The 19,914-nt window shown below is 43.1% G+C and overlaps 1 protein-coding gene across 1 annotated transcript in view; it reads left to right on the forward strand.

Moving 5' to 3' along the window:
• LOC132764558 (solute carrier family 22 member 6-A-like) overlaps positions 1-16,092 on the forward strand; it is a 20,706-nt gene extending 4,614 nt beyond the window's left edge. Inside the window, exons 2-10 of the mRNA XM_067472622.1 lie at positions 360-463; positions 4,329-4,483; positions 4,592-4,760; positions 6,005-6,128; positions 6,216-6,331; positions 10,639-10,853; positions 11,797-11,905; positions 13,062-13,265; positions 15,693-16,092. Of these exons, the coding sequence (XP_067328723.1) occupies positions 360-463; positions 4,329-4,483; positions 4,592-4,760; positions 6,005-6,128; positions 6,216-6,331; positions 10,639-10,853; positions 11,797-11,905; positions 13,062-13,265; positions 15,693-15,762 (1,266 nt within the window). The 3' untranslated portion in view covers positions 15,763-16,092. The remainder of the gene's footprint in view (positions 1-359; positions 464-4,328; positions 4,484-4,591; positions 4,761-6,004; positions 6,129-6,215; positions 6,332-10,638; positions 10,854-11,796; positions 11,906-13,061; positions 13,266-15,692) is intronic.
• Positions 16,093-19,914: the final 3,822 nt, after the last annotated feature.

Raw genomic sequence — 19,914 nt, forward strand, 5'->3', positions numbered from 1 at the left:
GATGGGTTTCCGTATCCGCGGTTCAAAGGAGTGCAGTTTTGTGTGCACCAGGGGCTCATATTATTATATACTAATATAATATAATAATAACATATAATAATAATAATAATAATAATAATGATGATGATGATGATGAAAATAATATAAATAAAACGGATACGGGGACCTGATGGGTTTCCGTATCCACGGTTCAAAGGAGTGCAGTTTTGTGTGCACCGGAGGCTCATATTATTATATACTAATATAATATAATAATAACATATAATAATAATAGTAATAGTAATGATGATGATGATGATGAAAATAATATAAATAAAACGTATATAATAATTATTATATACTGTCTGTCTGTCTTGTAGTGGGACCTGGTGTGTAACCTGCAATCCCTCAAAAGCCTGGCACAGTCTCTCTTCATGGCGGGGGTTTTGGTGGGCGCCTTCATTTTCGGAGATCTCTCAGACAGGTAAGGAGCAAAATAGGCTTGTTCACTTCCTCCTTTCCTTCATTAACTTCCTGAAAATTTCCCTTTTATTTTCCTACTGGAATGGCCATCTTGGGTAATTCTAACTTAAAGTGGGAAGTTGACTAGAAGGCTAAAGAACTGTAGCATGACGGCAGATTGTCCGAACTTAACTTGCTAGGGCTCAATGCTATGGAGTCATGGGATATATAGTTTGCACTTTTTAGCAGAGACCTTGGAAAACTACAACTCCCAGGATCCCATGTCATTGAACTATGGCAGTTAAAGCAATGTCTAATTGCATTCATTCCACAGTACAGTATCAGGCATAGCCAAACTTTGGTCCTACCGGTGAAATCATGGAGGAATTTAAAAGGATCTGGCCCTGAAGGAGAGACCCTTGCGGACCCACCAAAAAGGGCTCACTACAATGGTGAACAAGAGAAGCCACAATTTAAAAGATTTTTCCCTAAGTTCTCAAAAGAATCTCACCAAAGTTGAAGGAAGCGCCACCGAGATGACTTTATTGCAGTTCAGCTGAAAAGGATGCAAAGCAGCAATATTTCGCCAAGCTAAGCATAACATGTACACAAATAAAAGCCTTTTTATACATAAAACAGAGCTGCCAGGTTTGAATCTCCCATTCCCGGCCCCTCTGCCGGCTCGACAATGATTGGCTGGGAGCGTCTCCTGAGCATCTGGGCCAATCGCTGGGCTCCTGCCGCCTTGGCGTCCTGACGAATCAGGAGAGAGGGAGGCGGGACAAGGGGAAACAATGCGTTCTTGAGTGGATTATGGAAATTTTTGGATGTCCAAGTGACCAGCGAGTCCTGAGGGCCTGCGAGCCAGTCTGGCTATTGTCTATGAGTGGCTGCAATAAACATTGATGTTTGGCGATCCTGCCAAGATCCAGATTTTTCCAGTGCTGAGATATGGGAACAATGAGGGAACTTTGGCTGAAGTCTCTAGTGAAAGAAAAGTTGAATGGGTGACAGATTAGGATGAGGTGCGGCTTTCCAAAGGCTTTCCCCCTCCATCCTATTGAGATATGATCATAATTGCCAATAAATAAATAAAAATGTGTGTGTGTGTGTGTGTGTGTGTGTATATATATATATATATATATATATATAATATATATATGGTGTATTTTGGGGTTTTTTAGGTCCGTTCTGCTGGGTTTTTTTTTTTTTTTTTTTTTTGTAATTTTAGGGGTGATGAACACTCGTTGGTCTGTTAGGAGTGTACTGTCCAAATTTCGTGTCAATTCATCCAGTGGTTTCTGAGTTATATTAATCCCACAAACAAACATTACATTTTTATTTATATAGACTAGCCGTCCCCTGCCACGCATTGCTGTGGCCCACATGGGGGTTCTGTGTGGGAGGTTTGGCCCAATTCTATCGTTGGTGGGGTTCAGAATGCTCTGTGATTGTAGGTGAACTATAAATTCCAGCAACTACAACTCCCAAATGTCAAAATGCTATTTTCCCCAAACTCCACCAGTGTTCACATTTGGGCATATGGAGTATTCGTGTAGAGTTTGGTCCAGATCCATCATTGTTTGAGTCCACAGTGATCTCTGGCTGTAGGTGAACTACAACTCCAAAACCAAAGGACACTGCCCACCAAACCCATCCAGTATTTTCTGTCGGCCATGGGAGAACTCTGTGCCAAGTTTGGTTCAATTCCATTGTTGGTGGGGTTCAGAATGCGCTTTGATTGTAGGTGAACTATAAATGCCAGCAACTACAACTCCCAAATGACAAAATCATTTTTGAGTAAAGTAAAGGACATACATTGGGTTGCTAGGTATCTTGTGTCCAAATTTGGTGTCAATTCGTCCAGTGGTTTTTGAGTTCTGTTAATCCCACAAACGAACATTACATTTTTATTTATATAGATTGTGGGAGTTGGAGTCCAAAACACCTGGAGGGCCGAAGTTTGCCCATGCCTGGCATAGATGCACCCTAGAACTAGAAGAGACCTGGGTTCAAATCCTACTCAACTTCAAAAACCTAGTATTGTAAATCATTTCAACCATTTCAAAGCTCTCTGCTTGGGTGGTGATGGCATGATCGTCAGCGTAGATGAAACTCTCTGTCCCTTCTGATATGATGAATCAAAAGCTGGCATAACCAATGGCTGTCTATGAGCCTTCAGTTTTGGCTTCGAAACCCCAAATTCGCAATCCTACCCACAGGTCTCACTATCTCAATCTTTGCCCTGAAAGGTAGATAAATGGATTGATGGACAGATAGATAGGTTGATAGATAGGTAGATGGATGGATCTACCTATCTGCACCCTAGAACTAGAAGAGACCTTCTAGTGTTTTCTGTTGGTCATGGGAGTCCTGTATGTCCTGGTTGGTTCAATTCTATCATGCTATTTGATTGTAGGTGAACTATAAATCCCAGCAACTACAACTCCCAAATGGCAAGGTCTATTTTCCCCAAACTCTATCTGTGTTCGTATTTGAGCAGATGGAATATTCGTGCCAAGTTTGGTCCAGATCCATCATTGTTTGAATCCACAGTGCTCTCTGGATGTAGGTGAACTACAACTCCCAAACTCAAGGTCAATGCACACCAAACCCTTCTAGTGTTTTCTGTTGGTCGTGGGAGTCCTGTGTGCCAAGTTTGGTTCAATTCCACCATTGGTAGTGTTCAGAATACTCTTTGATTGTAGGTGAACTATAAATCCCAGCAACTGCAACTCCCAAATGACAAGGTCTATTTCCTCCAAACTCCATCTGTGTTCATCTTTGAGCAGATGGAATATTCGTGCCAAGTTTGGTCCAGATCCATCATTGTTTGAATCCACAGTGCTCTCTGGATGTAGGTGAACTACAACTCCCAAACTCAAGGTCAATGCGCACCAAACCCTTCTAGTGTTTTCTGTTGGTCATGGAAGTCCTGTATGCCATGTTTGGTTGAATTCCGTTATTGGTGGAGTTCAGAATGCTCTTTGATTATTGGTGAACTATAAATCCCAGCAACTACAACTCCCAAATGGCAAGGTCTATTTCCCCCAAACTGCATCTGTGATCGTATTGGAGCATATGGAATATACATTAGGTTGTTAGGTGTCTTGTGTCCAAATTTGGTGTCAATTCGTCCAGTGGTTTATGAGTTATCTTAATCCCACAAACTAACATTACATTTTTATTTATATAGATGGACAGAAAACATTTATTCCTATATATACTGAACAAAATACCAAAGCAATCCATATACAGGCCATCCCCGAATTACAAACATCTGACTTATACTTACAAACAGGGGTGAGACAATTATAGATGAGGAACTCTATTAATGGGTTGCGGCATTAGGAAGGTTGAGAAACACTGACCTAAAGTTTCGTGGAGCTTCTATTCAGTCATTTCAAAGCTCCCTGCTTGGGTGGTGATGGCAAGATCGTCAGCATAGATGAAACTCTCTGTCCCTTCTGGCAGTGGCTGGTCATTTGTGTCGATGTTGAACATGGATGGAGCAAGCACGCTCCCCTGAGGCAGGCCGTTCTTCTGTTTCCGCCATCTGCTTCTCTGGCCCTGGAACTCAACAGAAAAGCTCCTGTTTTGTAGCAAAGCATCCAATTGCTCGAGGCCTAAAAGGAAATTATTTCTGGGTCTTCTGTGCCTAAGGAAGGAATATGGCATTCACGGGGTGCCCATAGATCAACAGGGACTTGAAGGGTCACCAAATCCTGGATCTATGAGGGTTGAATGAAAAGTAATGCCTCCACCTTCGTAACTCCTTAACAGATGGCAGTACTTCTGTTTCCGCCATCTGCTTCTCTGGTCCTGGAACTCAACAAAAAAGCTCCTGTTCTGTAGCAGGTCTCACTATCTCAATCTTTGCCCTGAAGGTTTGGCCGCCGCCTGATTCTCATCTGGTCCCTTCTTCTGGTTGCCATCATGGGCTGCGGGGCCGCCTTCGCTCAAAACTTTGTGGCCTACTGCGTCTTCCGATTCCTGAGTGGCGTGGGCATCTCGGGCTTCCTCCTGAACTACATCTGTCTCAGTGAGTTTCCAATGGATCCCCATAATCTTTTGGAGGAATACGAATAGTATGGTCAGTGTAACTCCAGAGAGAGCTCAACTTCCGTGGATTTTTCTCGCTTTCTGCCAGGTCTGGAGTGGGTTCCCACCAAACACAGGGCGACGGTGGTCTCTGCCCAGAGCTACGTCAGTACAGCAGGACAGTGTCTCCTGGCAGGGCTGGCGTACGGCATCCGCGACTGGCGCTGGCTGCAGCTGGCCATTTCGGCCCCGTTTTTCTGCTTCTTTGCCTATTCCTGGTGAGTTTCCAACGAAGCGTCATTACCTGAAACAGAGGGTGAAGTGGGGATCACGTGGGTAGGGACAAAGTGGGTAGGGAGTAGCCAATAGTCCAGAGGACAGGAGCAGGATTCAAAACGATCTTGACAGATTAGAGAGATGAATGGCCAAAACTAACAAAATGAAGTTCAACAGGGACAAATGCAAGATACTCCACTTTGGCAGAAAAAACGAAATGCAAAGATACAGAATGGGGGACAATGAGGCCTGGCTCGAGAGCAGTACGTGTGAAAAAGATCTTGGAGTCCTCGTGGACAAGAAGTTAAACATGAGCCAACAATGTGATGTGGCGGCAAAAAAAGCCAATGGGATTTTGGCCTGCATCAAGAGGAGCAGAGTGTCTAGATCTAGGGAAGTCATGCTACCCCTCTATTCTGTTTTGGTTAGACCACACCTGGGATATTGTGTCCAATTCTGGGCACCACAATTCAAGAGATATATTGACAAGCTGGAATGTGTCCAGAGGAGGGCGACTCAAATGATCAAGGGTCTGGAGAATAAGCCCTATGAGGAGCGGCTTAAGGAGCTGTGCATGTTTAACCTGAAGAAGAGAAGGCTGAGAGGGGATATGATAGCCATGTATCAATATGTGAGAGGAAGCCACAGGGAGGAGGAGGGAGCAAGCTTGTTTTCTGCTTCCCTGGAGACTAGGACGCAATGGAGGAATGGCTTCAAACTGCAAGAGAGGAGATTCCACCTGAACATGAGGAAGAACTTCCTGACTGTGAGAGCCGTTCAGCAGTGGAACTCTCTGCCCCGGAGTGTGGTGGAGGCTCCTTCTTTGGAAGCTTTTAAACAGGGGCTGGATGGCCATCTGTCAGGGGTGATTTGAATGCAATATTCCTGCTTCTTGGCAGAATGGGGGTGGACTGGATGGCCCAGCAGGTCTCTTCCAACTCTTTGATTCTATGATTCTATGAAAGGGAATCTCTATGTTCTCTAGTGTAACTCTGTGGTCTCCCTCGAAACTTCCAAATCGCTTCGTTAATGGCGGCCATGATTGCACAATATGCATCCGAAATGAGTTTTGAACTTCATTTCCGAATCGCTTCGTTAATGGCGGCCATGATTGCAGCTTAGAAATAGAAATGAGTACCACCCCCCAGAGTTGGGCATGGCTGGACTTAATGTCAAGGAGAAACCTTTAATTATAATTATCATCATCATCATCATCCCCAAATAAAGTGTGGGATCTCTTCCTCAGGTGGCTACCAGAATCAGCTCGGTGGCTACTCATGAACAACGAGCACGAAGCTGCCTTGAGGAACCTGAAACTGGTGGCCAGGATCAATGGGAAAGCAGCAGCAGGCAACAAGGTTGTCTTGGAGGTGGGTGAGATTCAGCCAATCAATGTTGAAGCGCATGTATTCGAGTTGAGCATTGTGTTTACCAACTAACTACCTTTTTCTTCCTAGATGCTGGAGACTCGAAGAGAGGGCAAATGTGCCGTGGAAAAGACTGCACACTCCTGCCTGGATCTCTTCCGCACACCGGCCCTGAGGCGCATCACTTGTTGCCTCATGCTCATCAGGTATTTCAGGAAGCTTGGAGAAAGGGCCAAACAAGTCCAGGGGGTCGTAGCTATGGAATGGCAGGGAGAAGGCTTGAGGAAAAGAGACAACAGAGAGTTCCAGGGGTCTGCAAAAGTACGGTTTATTCTCGGTTGGCGCCAACCAGATATCAACCCTGCTGGTATTCCAGGAAACAGAGTGATGAACAAAGGAATTGCTTTGGTTTATATACCCTTTAAAGTAATATGTATTTATTTATCTATTTACACTACTAGCCGTCCCCTGCCACGCGTTGCTGTGGCCCAGTCTGTGTATATGTGTTTTGTGTGTGTATATATGTGTGGATGTGTGTGTATATATCAGTGTATATATGTGTGTTTGCCTATATATATATATATATATGGATGTATATATGTATGTGTATATGTGTGTGTATATTTGTGTATTTGTGTGTTTATATGTGAACATGCATATTGTGTATAAGTGTGTATATATTTGTGTATATATGTGTGTTTGCCTATATGTGTGTGTGTGTGTATATATATATATATATATATATATATGGGTGTATATATGTATGCGTATATGTGTGTGTGTATTTGTGTGTTTATATGTGTACATGCATATTGTGTATAAGTGTGTATATATTTGTGTATATATGTGTGTTTGCCTATATGTGTGTGTATATATATATATATATATGGGTGTATATATGTATGTGTATATGTGTGTGTGTATTTGTGTGTTTATATATGTACATGCATATTGTGTATATGTGTACATATATTTGTGTATATATGTGTGTGTATTTGTGTGTGTTTGTGCATATATATATGAGTGTGTGTATATGAATGTGTGCATGTGCATAAGTATATGAGTGTATGTGTGTATGTATATATGGTATATTTTTGGGGGTTTTAAGTGTGTATAAGCGTGTATATATTTGTGTATATATGTGTGTTTGCCTATATATATATGTGTGTGTGTGTGTGTGTGTATGTATGTGTATGTGTGTGTGTGTGTATATTTGTGTGTTTATATATGTACATGCATATTGTGTATATGTGTGCATATATTTGTGTATATATGTGTGTATTTGTGTGTGTTTGTGCATATATATGCGTGTGTGTATATGAATGTGTGCATGCGCATAAGTATATGAGTGTATGTGTGTATGTATATATGGTATATTTTGGGGGGTTTTAAGTCTGTTCCGCTGGGGTTTTGTGTGTGTGTGTGTGTTTATGGGTGAGGGACTCTCGTTGGACTGTTAGGTGTGTTGCGTCCAAATTTCATGTCAATTCGTCCTGTGGTTTTTGAGTTATGTTAATCCCACAAACGAACATTACATTACATTACAAACGAGCAAAACAACAGGGAGTAAACAATCAGGCACATCAAATCACCTCTCAACAAAAGATTCCCCCAGGCACTTCCAAGTCATTAAATGCTAATCAAGGTGGTCAGTTGAAGCATTCATACCTAGCTCCAGCAGACAAGAGTCCTTTGCCCCACCCTGGTCATTCCACAGATATATAAACCCTTTTTCCTAGTTCCAACAGACCTCACTACCTCTGAGGATGCTTGCCATAGATGCAGGCGAAACGTCAGGAGAAAATGCCTCTAGACCATGGCCATATAGCCCGAAAAAACCAACAACAACCCAGTGATTCCAGCCATGAAAACCTTCGACAATACATTGAACATTACATTTTTATTTATATAGATTTCTATCCCGCCCATATCAGCCCGAAGGCGACTCAGGGCGGCATACAAAGTCGGCACAATTCGATGCCATATATAAAATACATACATTGATAAAAAGCAAAAAAGAAACATTACAATACATTTAGAAGCATAAAAACAATGAATAATTTTAAAAAACTATGTCCCCTCGTTCAAATCCTTATCCGATTCCATCGTCTTGGCCGTTCCTGGGTCATTTTCCGATTCAAGTTTGTCCGTTTATCCCGAGGTTCCCAATCCTTGCTCGAAGAGCCAAGTTTTCACTCTGTTTTGAAAGGTCAGGAGGAAGAGGGCTGATCTAATATCCCTAGGCAGGGAGTTCCACAGCTGAGGAGCCACCACAGAGAAGGCCCTGTCTCTCATCCTCCTGTTCAAGGAGCTCCATTGGCTGCCATTTACCTACCGAACCCAATTCAAGGTGCAGGTATTAACCTACAAAGCCCTAAACGGTTTGGGACCTGCCTACCTTCGTGACCGCATCTCCGTTTATGAACCCACACACTCCCTTCGGTCATCTGGAGAGGCCCTGCTTGCGATCCCACTTGCGTCGCAGGCGCGTTTGGTGGGGACGAGGGACAGGGCCTTTTCTGTGGTTGCCCCCCGACTTTGGAACGACCTCCCCAAAGACATTAGACTAGCACCCACGTTGGCAGTCTTTAGGAAGAATTTGAAGACCTGGCTATTCCGACGTGCCTTTCCAGAATAGGATAACCCAGCACTTTGTCCCAGAAGCACTTTACTAGAGTTTAAGACTCTCTGCACATGGCACTTGCTTAGAATCTCAATATACCTCTTGTCACACCCAGCACTTTTTTAACCTGTACCCATCACTGGCCCGGCCATGGTTTTTATAGTGTAATAGTGAAATGTCTTGCTATTGCTTATGTTTTTAATTTGCTTTGTTTTGTATTGTTTTGTGTTTTACTGCTGTTGTGTTAAGGCCTTGGCCTTTGTAAGCCGCATCGAGTCCCTTGGGAGATGCTAGCGGGGTACAAATAAAGTTTAATAATAATATAATAATAATAATCCCTGCCAAACTTGCTTGCAAAGCAGGCGGGATCAAGAGCAGGGCCTTCTCCAATGATCTCAAGTTCCTGGTGGGTTCATAGGAAGAGATGCGTTCAGATAGATAAGCTGGGCCGGAACATACAAGCATCACAATGTGCGTCACAAAATTCTACTTTTACATTGTCTTCAATAGCATATTTTTAACTTCAATAGCTTTAATCATCCCATAAGCACCTTTATCTAAAGAGTTGCTATGAGAGGACCATCCAGTACCCCGTAGAGCCAGAGTGTCTACCATCGCTACTGATAGCATGAACTTCCATCCATCTTTAATCTTACATCATTAATCTTTAATCTTACATCATTAATCTATTGTAATCTTACAATAAGCCCAGCTTGGTATGGAAGGGTCTCTTGATATTTGCCAGATGCCTTAGACATTCCTTTCCTAGACCCTGGCCTCTTTGTGGCATCTAATTTGCAGCTTTTAGGAAGAGCATCTCTTCCCAAGTGAAGTTCATGCATACATATCCCTTTGTGATTTCATATATATTTTCTAATTCATATTTCTAACTAGGCATTCCCTGCCACGCTTTGCTGTGGCCCAGTCTGATGATCTGGAAAATAACGTAATGAGAAAGTGTTGGTTTCTAATATATATAATTTCTTTATGCTTGTGGGTCAACAGTATTTCTTGCTGTTTCTTTGTCAGTGTTGATGTGGAGAGTGTCTGGTTTGCCTACTCTGGAACAAACAACATATAATTGTCCTTCTTTAGGGGTCCCTTTCAAATCTAGGATACTATATCTGTGTGTGTGAGAATCATATATATCTATATCTATGGCTGGATGGCTCTTTGTCAGGAGAGCTTTGATTACATTTTCTTGCCCTCGTGAAGGGAGTTGGATGGCCTTAAGTATTTTCTGTTGCTCATGGGTGTTCTGTGTGGGAAGTTTGCCCCAATTCTATCATTCGTGGGGTCCAGTGTGCTCTTTGATTGTAGGTGAACTATAAATCCCAATAACTACAACTCCCAAAGGTCAATGTCTATTTCCCCTAAACTCCATCTGTGTTCACATTTGGGCATATGGAATATTCGTGCCAAGTTTGGTCCAGATCCATCATTGTTTGAGTCCATAGTGCTCTCGGGATGTAGGTGAAGTACAACTCCAAAAGTCAAGGTCAATGCTCACCAAACCCTTCTAGTGTTTTCTGTTTGTCATGGGAGTCCTGTATGCCACATTTGGTTCAATTCCATCATTGGTGCTCTTTGATTGTAGGTGAACTATAAATCCCAGCAACTGCAACTCCCAAATGACAAAATCATAATTTTTTTGAGTGGTCACTCCTAGTCTAGTGAGATGTTTTGTGGCCAAATTTGGTGTGATTTTGTCCATGGGTTCTTTTGTTTTGAAGGTACTCATGACGCACAGAGCATTTTTATATATATAGATGGTTACATCCAATATATGTTTTCCAATATATGTATTATGTATTTTCATCAGTTTTACGAAGTCTTCTCTGGCAGAGAGTGCTGGTCCTTTCCCTCCTGACAGGTTGCTTTCTCCCGCAGCTTCTCGCTGAACATGTCCTACTTTGGCCTGGCCATGGAGCTCTCCGTGTTTGGACTCAACGTCTTTCTGGTCCAGCTTTGCTTTGGAGCCATCGATCTGGTGGCCAAGATGTCCTGCGCCTTGATGCTCACGTTCTTCGGCCGGCGAACGATCCAAGCCGTCTCCCTCATTCTTGCGGGAATTTTCCTATTGCTCAGCCTCGCTGTATCTTCCGGTAATTCGCAAACCTTGGCTTCATAGCAAGGTTCTAGGAGTTCTAGAACCTTGAAAACAGAACATAATGATGTTCAGAGTGGCTTCCAAAAGCAAAATGCAAACATTCAATGCCGTATAACAGTGTTTCTCAACCTGGTGGGGGGGGGGTGCACCTCTCATCATCTATTAGATCAGTGGTTCTCAACCTGGGGGTCGTGGCCCCTGGAGGGGTCACAAGGGGGGTTTCAGAGGGGTCACCAAAGACCACCATGGGACGGCTACCTGCAATTTCATTAATTCACATCCTCTCTAGGCATTTTCTAGGCCCTCCAGCACAACTCTATGGTACTTTCTATTAATTTACATCCTCTCTAGGCATTTTCTAGACCCTCCAGCACAACTCTATGGTACTTTCTTATTGATTCACATCATCTCTAGGCATTTTCTAGGCCCTCCAGCACAACTCTATGGAACTTTTTATTGATTCACTTCATCTCTAGGCATTTTCTAGGCCCTCCAGCACAACTCTATGGTACTTTCTTATTGATTCACATCATCTCTAGGCATTTTCTAGGCCCTCCAGCACAACTCTATGGAACTTTTTATTGATTCACTTCATCTCTAGGCATTTTCTAGGCCCTCCAGCACAACTCTATGGTACTTTTCAATAATTCACTTCCTCTCTAGGCATTTTCTAGGCCCTCCAGCACAACTCTATGGTACTTTTTATTAATTCACTTTCTCTCTAGGCATTTTCTAGGCCCTCCAGCACAACTCTATGGTACTTTTTGTTAATTCACATCATCTTTAGGGATTTTCTAGGCCCTCCAGCACAACTTTATGGTACTTTTTATTAATTCACATCATCTCTAGGCATTTTCTAGGCCCTCCAGCACAACTCTATAGTACTTTTTGGTTGTGAAGATGCTGATTGTTTTCTTTCTCTCCTATTTTTTTCCTAGAAATGCCAATGGTGCGCCTATCCTTCGTGGTGTTGGGAAAAGGATGCCTAGCATCTGCCTCCATGTGCCTTTATCTCTATGGAGGGGAACTCTTCCCTACGATCATCAGGTAAAGGTCAGGCCAGAGAGTGCACAAGAGTTGCAATAGGCACAAAATTGGGCACCTGAATCTTTTCTCATGCAAGGATGGATGGCAACTTGGGCCAGATATCTGACCCATCAGCCACAACTACACTTCTCAACATCCATTAGATCAGTGGTTCTCAACCTGGGGGTCGCGGCCCCTGGAGGGATCACAAGGGAGGTTTCAGAGGGGTCGCCAAAGACCATCAGAAAGCACATATATCTGATGGTCTCAGGAACCCCTTTTGCAAAGAAGGCTGAAGATCTCTCTGCCTGTCCTTCTCTTCCTTTTTGGGAACCTTTTTGGTGAATCCTCCCACCAAAAACCCTCCTCTGCTGTGATTGGCTGGCTCCAAGTGGGGAGGGGAGAGTATGCGTGCTTGGCGCATGGAAACATGTGTGCGCATGTGCAGGCAAGGGAGAGCATGCAAGGTTGGAGGGAGGCTCATGCTAGCGAGTCCCTTCAAAGCATGGGGATTCTGTGTGGGAAGTTTGGCCCGGTTCTATCATTGGTGGGATTCAGAATACTTTTTTGATTATAGGTGAACTATAAATCCCAGCAACGACAACTCCCAAATGTCAAGGTCTATTTTCCCCAAACTCTACCAGTGTTCACATTTGGGCATATTGAGTATTTGTAACAAGTTTGGTCCGGATCCGTCATTGTTTGAATCCACAGTGCTCTCTGGATGTAGGTGAACTACAACTCCCAAACTCAAGTTCAATGCCCACCAGACCCTTCCAGTATTTTCTGTTGGCCATGGGAGTTCTGTGTGCCAAGCTTGGTTCAATTCTATCATTGGTGGAGTTCGGAATGCTCTTTGCTTGGTAGGTGAACTATAAATCCCAGCAACTACAATTACCAAATGTCAAGGTCAAATTTGGGTGTATCCCAGGTATTTGTGCCAAATTTGGTCTAGTGAATGAAAATACATCCTGCATCTCAGATATTTACATTACGGTTCATTACAGTAGCAAAATTACAGTTATGAAGTAGCAACGAAAATAATTTTATGGTTGGGGGGGGGGGTCACCACAACAGGAGGAACTGTATTAAGGAATATTGTGGAATTAGGAAGGTTGAGAAACACTGCATTGGATTGTCCATAACCCCCTTTGAATATGTGCCCTTTCCTCATCAGGCAAACAGGCACCAGCTCCGTCACCATAATGGCGCGCCTGGGTGGGATTGTGGCTCCGGTAGTCCTGATGGGCGGTAGCTACCAGCCCTTCCTGCCTCTGGTGATATTCGGTGTGGCTCCCATCATCTCTGGCATTTGTGCGGGCTTCCTTCCCGAAATGCTCAATGTCCCTCTCTTGGACACAGTGGAAGAAGTGGAGGAAAGGTGCGTCATTTCCAAGTGTGTGTGTGGATGGCTAAAGAGACAGTTGAATCGACAGGTGGACGAAGAGATAGATGAATGGTAGGGAAGGAGGGATTTTGGTGATAGGTGGGTGGATGGATGGACAGACAGATGGACAGGTGAACGGTTAGATGACTATATGGATAGATATGATTGATACAGGTTAGATAGTTATTAGGCTTGTGCAAAAAAAAAATCAGAAGTTTCAGAAATCATAAGAAAATTGGAAGTTTCAGAAATCATATGAAAATCGGAAGTTTCGGAAATCATAAGAAAATTGGAAGTTTCGGAAATCATAAGAAAATCGGAAGTTTCGGATATTGTAAGAAAATCAGAAGTATCCGAAATCATAAGAAAATCGGAAGTTTCAGAAATCATAAGAAAATCAGACGTTTCGAAAATCATAACAAAATAGGAAGTTTCGGATATCATAAAAATTGGAAATTTCAGAAATCGTAAGATAATCAGAAGTTTTGGAAATCATAAGAAAATAAGAAGTTTCAGAAATCGTAAGAAAATCAGGAGTTTCAGGTATTGTAGGAAAATCGGAAGTTTTGGAAATTGTAAGAAAATCGGAAGTTTCAGATATTGTAAGAAAATCGGAAGTTTCGGAAATCATAAGAAAATAGGATGTTTTAGAAATCGTAAGAAATTAGGAAGTTTCGGATATTGTAAGAAAATAGGAAATTTCGGAAATCGTAAGAAAATTGGAAGTTTCAGATATCGTAAGAAAATAGGAAGTTTCGGAAATCGTAAGAAAATCATTAGTTTCAGATATCGTAAGAAATAGGAAGTTTCAGAAATCGTAAGAAAATCGGAAGTTTTGGAAATCGTAAGAAAATCGGAAGTTTCAGATATTGTAAGAAAATCAGAAGTTTCGGAAATCATAAGAAAATCGGAAGTTTCGGAAATCATAAGAAAATCAGAAGTATCCGAAATCATAAGAAAATCGGAAGTTTCGGAAATCATAAGAAAATTGGACATTTTGGAAATCATAAGAAATTCAGAAGTTTCAGAAATCATAAGAAAATCAGACATTTCGAAAATCATAACAAAATAGGAAGTTTCGGATATCATAAAAATTGGAAATTTCAGAAATCGTAAGATAATCAGAAGTTTTGGAAATCATAAGAAAATAAGAAGTTTCAGAAATCGTAAGAAAATCAGGAGTTTCAGGTATTGTAGAAAAATCGGAAGTTTTGGAAATTGTAAGAAAATCGGAAGTTTCAGATATTGTAAGAAAATCGGAAGTTTCGGAAATCATAAGAAAATAGGATGTTTTAGAAATCGTAAGAAATTAGGAAGTTTCGGATATTGTAAGAAAATAGGAAATTTCGGAAATCGTAAGAAAATTGGAAGTTTCAGATATCGTAAGAAAATAGGAAGTTTCGGAAATCGTAAGAAAATCATTAGTTTCAGATATCGTAAGAAATAGGAAGTTTCAGAAATCGTAAGAAAATCGGAAGTTTTGGAAATCGTAAGAAAATCGGAAGTTTCAGATATTGTAAGAAAATCAGAAGTTTCGGAAATCATAAGAAAATCGGAAGTTTCACAAATCGTAAGAAATTAGGAAGTTTCGGATATTGTAAGAAAATCGGAAGTTTCAGATATCGTAAGAAAATCGGAAGTTTCAGATATTGTAAGAAAATCGGAAGTTTCGGAAATCATAAGAAAATAGGAAGTTTCACAAATTGTAAGAAAATTGGAAGTTTCGGAAATTGTAAGAAAATCGGAAGTTTCAGATATCGTAAGAAAATAGGAAGTTTTGGAAATCGTAAGAAAATAGGAAGTTTCAGAAACTGTAAGAAAATTGGAAGTTTCAGAAATCATATGAAAATCTGAGGTTTCGGAAATCATAAGAAAATAGGAAGTTTCAGAAATCGTAAGAAAATCGGAAGTATCCGAAATCATAAGAAAATCGGAAGTTTCGGAAATCATAAGAAAATCGGAAGTTTCGGAAATCGTAAGAAAACCAGAAGTTTCGAAAATCATAAGAAAATCGGAAGTTTTGGAAATCGTAAGAAAATCGGAAGTTTCCGAAATTGTAAGAAAATTGGAAGTTCCGCAGATCAGTGGTTTAACCCGCTATGCCACCAGGGATTAGCAGCAGGCAAAAGAGGGAGCAGGGCATTTTGGGAACAGCACAGAACTCTGGGAAATGTAGTTTGGAAAGGGAGGGGCCCTATGCCAGAGAATTCCAAAGGCCCTGCCCTCAACTACATTTCCCAGACTGCACCAGGATCAGAAAGCACAAATTAGTTCTTTACTTCGAAGTAAGTTCGAAAACATGAATATGTGAGAAAAGGGCCCAAGGGGCCACATTCGGCCCCCAGGCCTCAGTTTGCCCCCTTAGCTTAACTTTCTTTTGCTTTGGTTATAATACCCTTTTAAAACGTTGTGTATTCCCAGAGCCCGGCAGAAATCCAGAGGAGAATCAGGAAAGATGGAAGCTCACATCGTCCACTCCACTCGCTTTTGAGTTTCAAATCTGGAACTCTTTTGGGACAACTGGACTGTGCTTCATCTCCCTTTATAAGGGACTCGACAATTAGGAAACGAGCCAACGAAGATGTTGAAATAGTCCAAGATTTCTAATACTTTGACTCAGTTCAAAGTGGTAACTGCGGAGAAGAAATCAGAATTTTTTATTTTATTTATTTACAGCTTTTTCTATTCCGCCCTTCTCCTCACCCCGCAGGGGACTCAGGGCGGATTACAGTGTACACATGTATGGCAAACCTTCAATGCCAATTTTTGACATACAAACATATACAGACATACACAGAGGCAATTTAACTTTTTCTGGCCACCGGGGGAGCTGTCGCTTTCATCGTCCATCTGCAACGCTGATGAAGCACTTCCGCATTCCCCGCATGCTTCCCCACTAGAATGTTTTTCAGGCCCTAGGGAGGTACATACATACATACCAGGCCCTAGAGAGGTACATACATACATACCAGGCCCTAGGGAGGTACATACATACATACCGGGCCCTAGGGAGGTACATACATACATACATACCGGGCCCTAGGGAGGAACATACATACATACCGGGCCCTAGGGAGGTACATACATACATACCGGACCCTAGGGAGGTACATACATACATACCGGGCCCTAGGGAGGTACATACATACATACCGGGCCCTAGGGAGGTACATACAAGTTACGTATTTCTATGCCAATGTATTTCTCATTTCTACATATGAACAATGAGGAGAGTGGAATAGAGCGATTTAAAGCTCTATTCGAGATCCGGACCGCGGATAGCGATACCTGAAACGCGGATACCGAGTCCCGATAAATGGATACGAAATACATAAATGGATACCGGTACTTATTGTGGTCAGTGGTTGGCTCTTCTCCGCACTCACATGTCGTGGACTCCACTTTGTGGCCCCATTTCTGAAAGTTGGCTCTGCATCTCGTGGTGCCAGAGCGCAGCCTGTTCAGCGCCTTCCACGTTGCCCAGTCTTCTGTGTGCCCAGGAGGGAGTCTCTCATTTGGTATCAGCCATTGGTTGAGATGCTGGGTTTGAGCCTGCCACTTTTGGACTCTCGCTTGCTGGGGTGTTCCAGCGAGTGTCTCTGTAGATCTAAGAAAACTATGTCTTGATTTAAGTCGTTGACGTGCTGGCTGATACCCAAACAGGGGATGAACTGGAGATGTCCCTGCCTTGGTCCTTTCACTATTGGCTGCTACTTCCCGGCGGATGTCAGGTGGTGCAATACCGGCTAAGCAGTGTAATTTCTCCAGTGGTGTGGGGCGCAGACACCCCGTGATAATGCGGCATGTCTCATTAAGAGCCACATCCACTGTTTTAGTGTGGTGAGATGTGTTCCACACTGGGCATGCATACTCAGCAGCAGAGTAGCACAGCGCAAGGGCAGATGTCTTCACTGTATCTGGTTGTGATCCCCAGGTTGTGCCAGCCAGCTTTCGTATGATGTTTCTAGTGCTCACTTTTTGCTTGATGTTGAGGCAGTGCTTCTTGTAGGTCAGAGCACGGTCCAGAGTGACTCCCAGGTATTTGGGTGCGCTGCAATGCTCCAGTGGGATTCCTTCCTTCCCAGGTGATCTTCAGCACATCGCAAGTGTTGAACCTGACTCAGCACATAGAAGATGGCTCTGAAAGGCAGCAGATCACAGGAGCTGTCTTCATAGACTTGTCAGCAGCCTATGATACTGTGAACCACCGCCTCCTCCTGAGAAAAATGTATAATATCACAAAGGATTGCCACCTCACCTACTTCATAGGAAACCTGCTACCAAACAGGAGCTTTTTTGTTGAGTTCCAGGGCCAGAGAAGCAGATGGCGGAAACAGAAGAACGGCCTGCCTCAGGGGAGCGTGCTTGCTCCATCCATGTTCAACATCTACACAAATGACCAGCCACTGCCAGAAGGGACAGAGAGTTTCATCTATGCTGATGATCGTGCCATCACCGCTCAAGCAGGGAGCTTTGAGATGGTCGAACAGAAGCTCTCCAAAGCTCTAGGTGCTCTTACTGCCTATTACAGGGAAAACCAGCTGATCCCCAACCCATATAAAACACATCTCAAGAACAGAGAAGCATCCCGAGCTCTGAAGATCACCTGGGAAGGAATCCCACTGGAGCATTCCAGCGCACCCAAATACCTCGGAGTCACTCTGGATCGTGCTCTTACCTACAAGAAGCATTGCATGAACATCAAGCAAAAAGTGGGCTCTAAAAACAACATCATACGAAAGCTGACTGGCACAACCTGGGGATCAAAACCAGACACAGTGAAGACATCTGCCCTTGCGCTGTGCTACTCTGCTGCTGAGTATGCATGCCCAGTGTGGAACACATCTCACCACACTAAAACAGTGGATGTGGCTCTTAATGAGACATGCCGCATTATCACGGGGTGTCTGCGACCCACACCACTGGAGAAATTATACTGTCTAGCCGGTATTGCACCACCTGACATCCGCCGGGAAGTAGCAGCCAAGAGTGAAAGGACCAAGGCAGAGACATCTCCAGCTTGACCCCGACCGCGGCGGAGACTCCCGCCTTCAAATTGGTGTGAACTGCAGCGGAGAGTTCTGGAGTTCCTGGAAGCCAAGTTTGGGACCAACTGATGAAATGTGCCCCAACAGGCAGCTCAAAGCCAGTTTCCCTTTTCCCTCTCCTTACTTTGTAACTGTTCCCTAATAAAGGTACTTGAAACTTGCAACTTTTAATCTCTCCGTTTGATACATTGTATCTTTCCATGCCTCAGACTAACTCAACCCTGAAATAAACCCTTTTCCAGGCTCCGGGGAACCGTGAGCCTGCTGGGGGTGCCTACTGGCGCCCTCGGAACGCCGGATCTGCATCCGTTAAAACCGCGGATACCGAAACCCCCATTTTGGACCCCCGTATCCGCCAAAACAACAAAATGGCGGATTGACCCCGTTCTAATTTTGTATTTTTCTACGATTAATTCTAAGACTAACTGCTATCTCGCTTTCCTCACTTTGGACCCCTACGCCCTATGTTATTATTATTATTATTATTATTAACTTTATTTGTACCCCGCTAGCATCTCCCGAAGGACTCGATGCGGCTTACACAGGCTGAAGCCTCAAAACAAAATACAATAGAAAACATAACACAACAATAACAAAGCAAATCAAACAATAAGCAAAATAATGACAATGGCAGTACATCAAGACATTATTAAAACTGGTTCGGCCGGCACAATGGGGTACAAGGGTTAAAAGTGCTGAAATGGCAGGAGGTACGTAGGATTAAAAGTGCAATGTGCAGCGACGATTTGTTATACTAAGGTGCTACTAGGACTTGGGTGGGGATTCCTAGTCTGAGAAGGCACAACGGAACAGCCATGTTTTTAGATTCCTTCTGAAAACAGCTAGAGTAGGGGCCTGTCGGAGATCTTTTGGAAGGGCGTTCCAAAGTCGGGGGGCCGCCACAGAGAAAGCCCTGTCCCGTGTCCCACCAAGCGCGCTTGCGACGTGGGTGGGATCACGAGCAGGGCCTCCCCAGATGACCGGAGCGAGCGTGTGGGTTCGTAAATGGAGATGCGGTCCCGCAGGTAGGGTGGTCCCAAACTGTTCAGGGCTTTGTAGGTGAGCACCTGCACTTTGAATTGGGCTCGGAAAATAAATGGCAGCCAGTGGAGCTCCTTGAACAAGAGGGTTGACCTCTCTCTTTTTTTTTTTTTAATTAAATTTTATTTTGAAAAGATAATACACCAACCATATATGTTGCAAAAATGTACACATACACAAACAAACACACATACACAAACAACCCTCCATACAGTTACCCCTCCACCCACTCCCAGTGCTACCCACCACCTTGACTTCCGTCACTAATCCACGCAGGATTTATGCAAAGCTTATTTAACCCTCTATACTTCTAATTCAATAAATTCCTCTTGTTTTTATTTCTTTAGCTCTCCCGTCAAGTATGCTAAGGCCAGCTTCCAGTTTCTTTCAAATATTTCATTATTTTCATATTTCAAATTGCTTGAAATCTTAGCCATCTGTGCATAATCCCACAATTTATCCTTCCAGTCTTTGATGCTTAATGTTTTCTCCCCTTTCCAATTTTTGGCAATTGTAATGCGTGCAGCCGCAAAGCTGTACAAGCAGATTTCTCT

The sequence above is a fragment of the Anolis sagrei genome, chromosome 12, assembly GCF_037176765.1.
Source record: "Anolis sagrei isolate rAnoSag1 chromosome 12, rAnoSag1.mat, whole genome shotgun sequence".
Lineage (NCBI taxonomy): Eukaryota > Metazoa > Chordata > Lepidosauria > Squamata > Dactyloidae > Anolis > Anolis sagrei.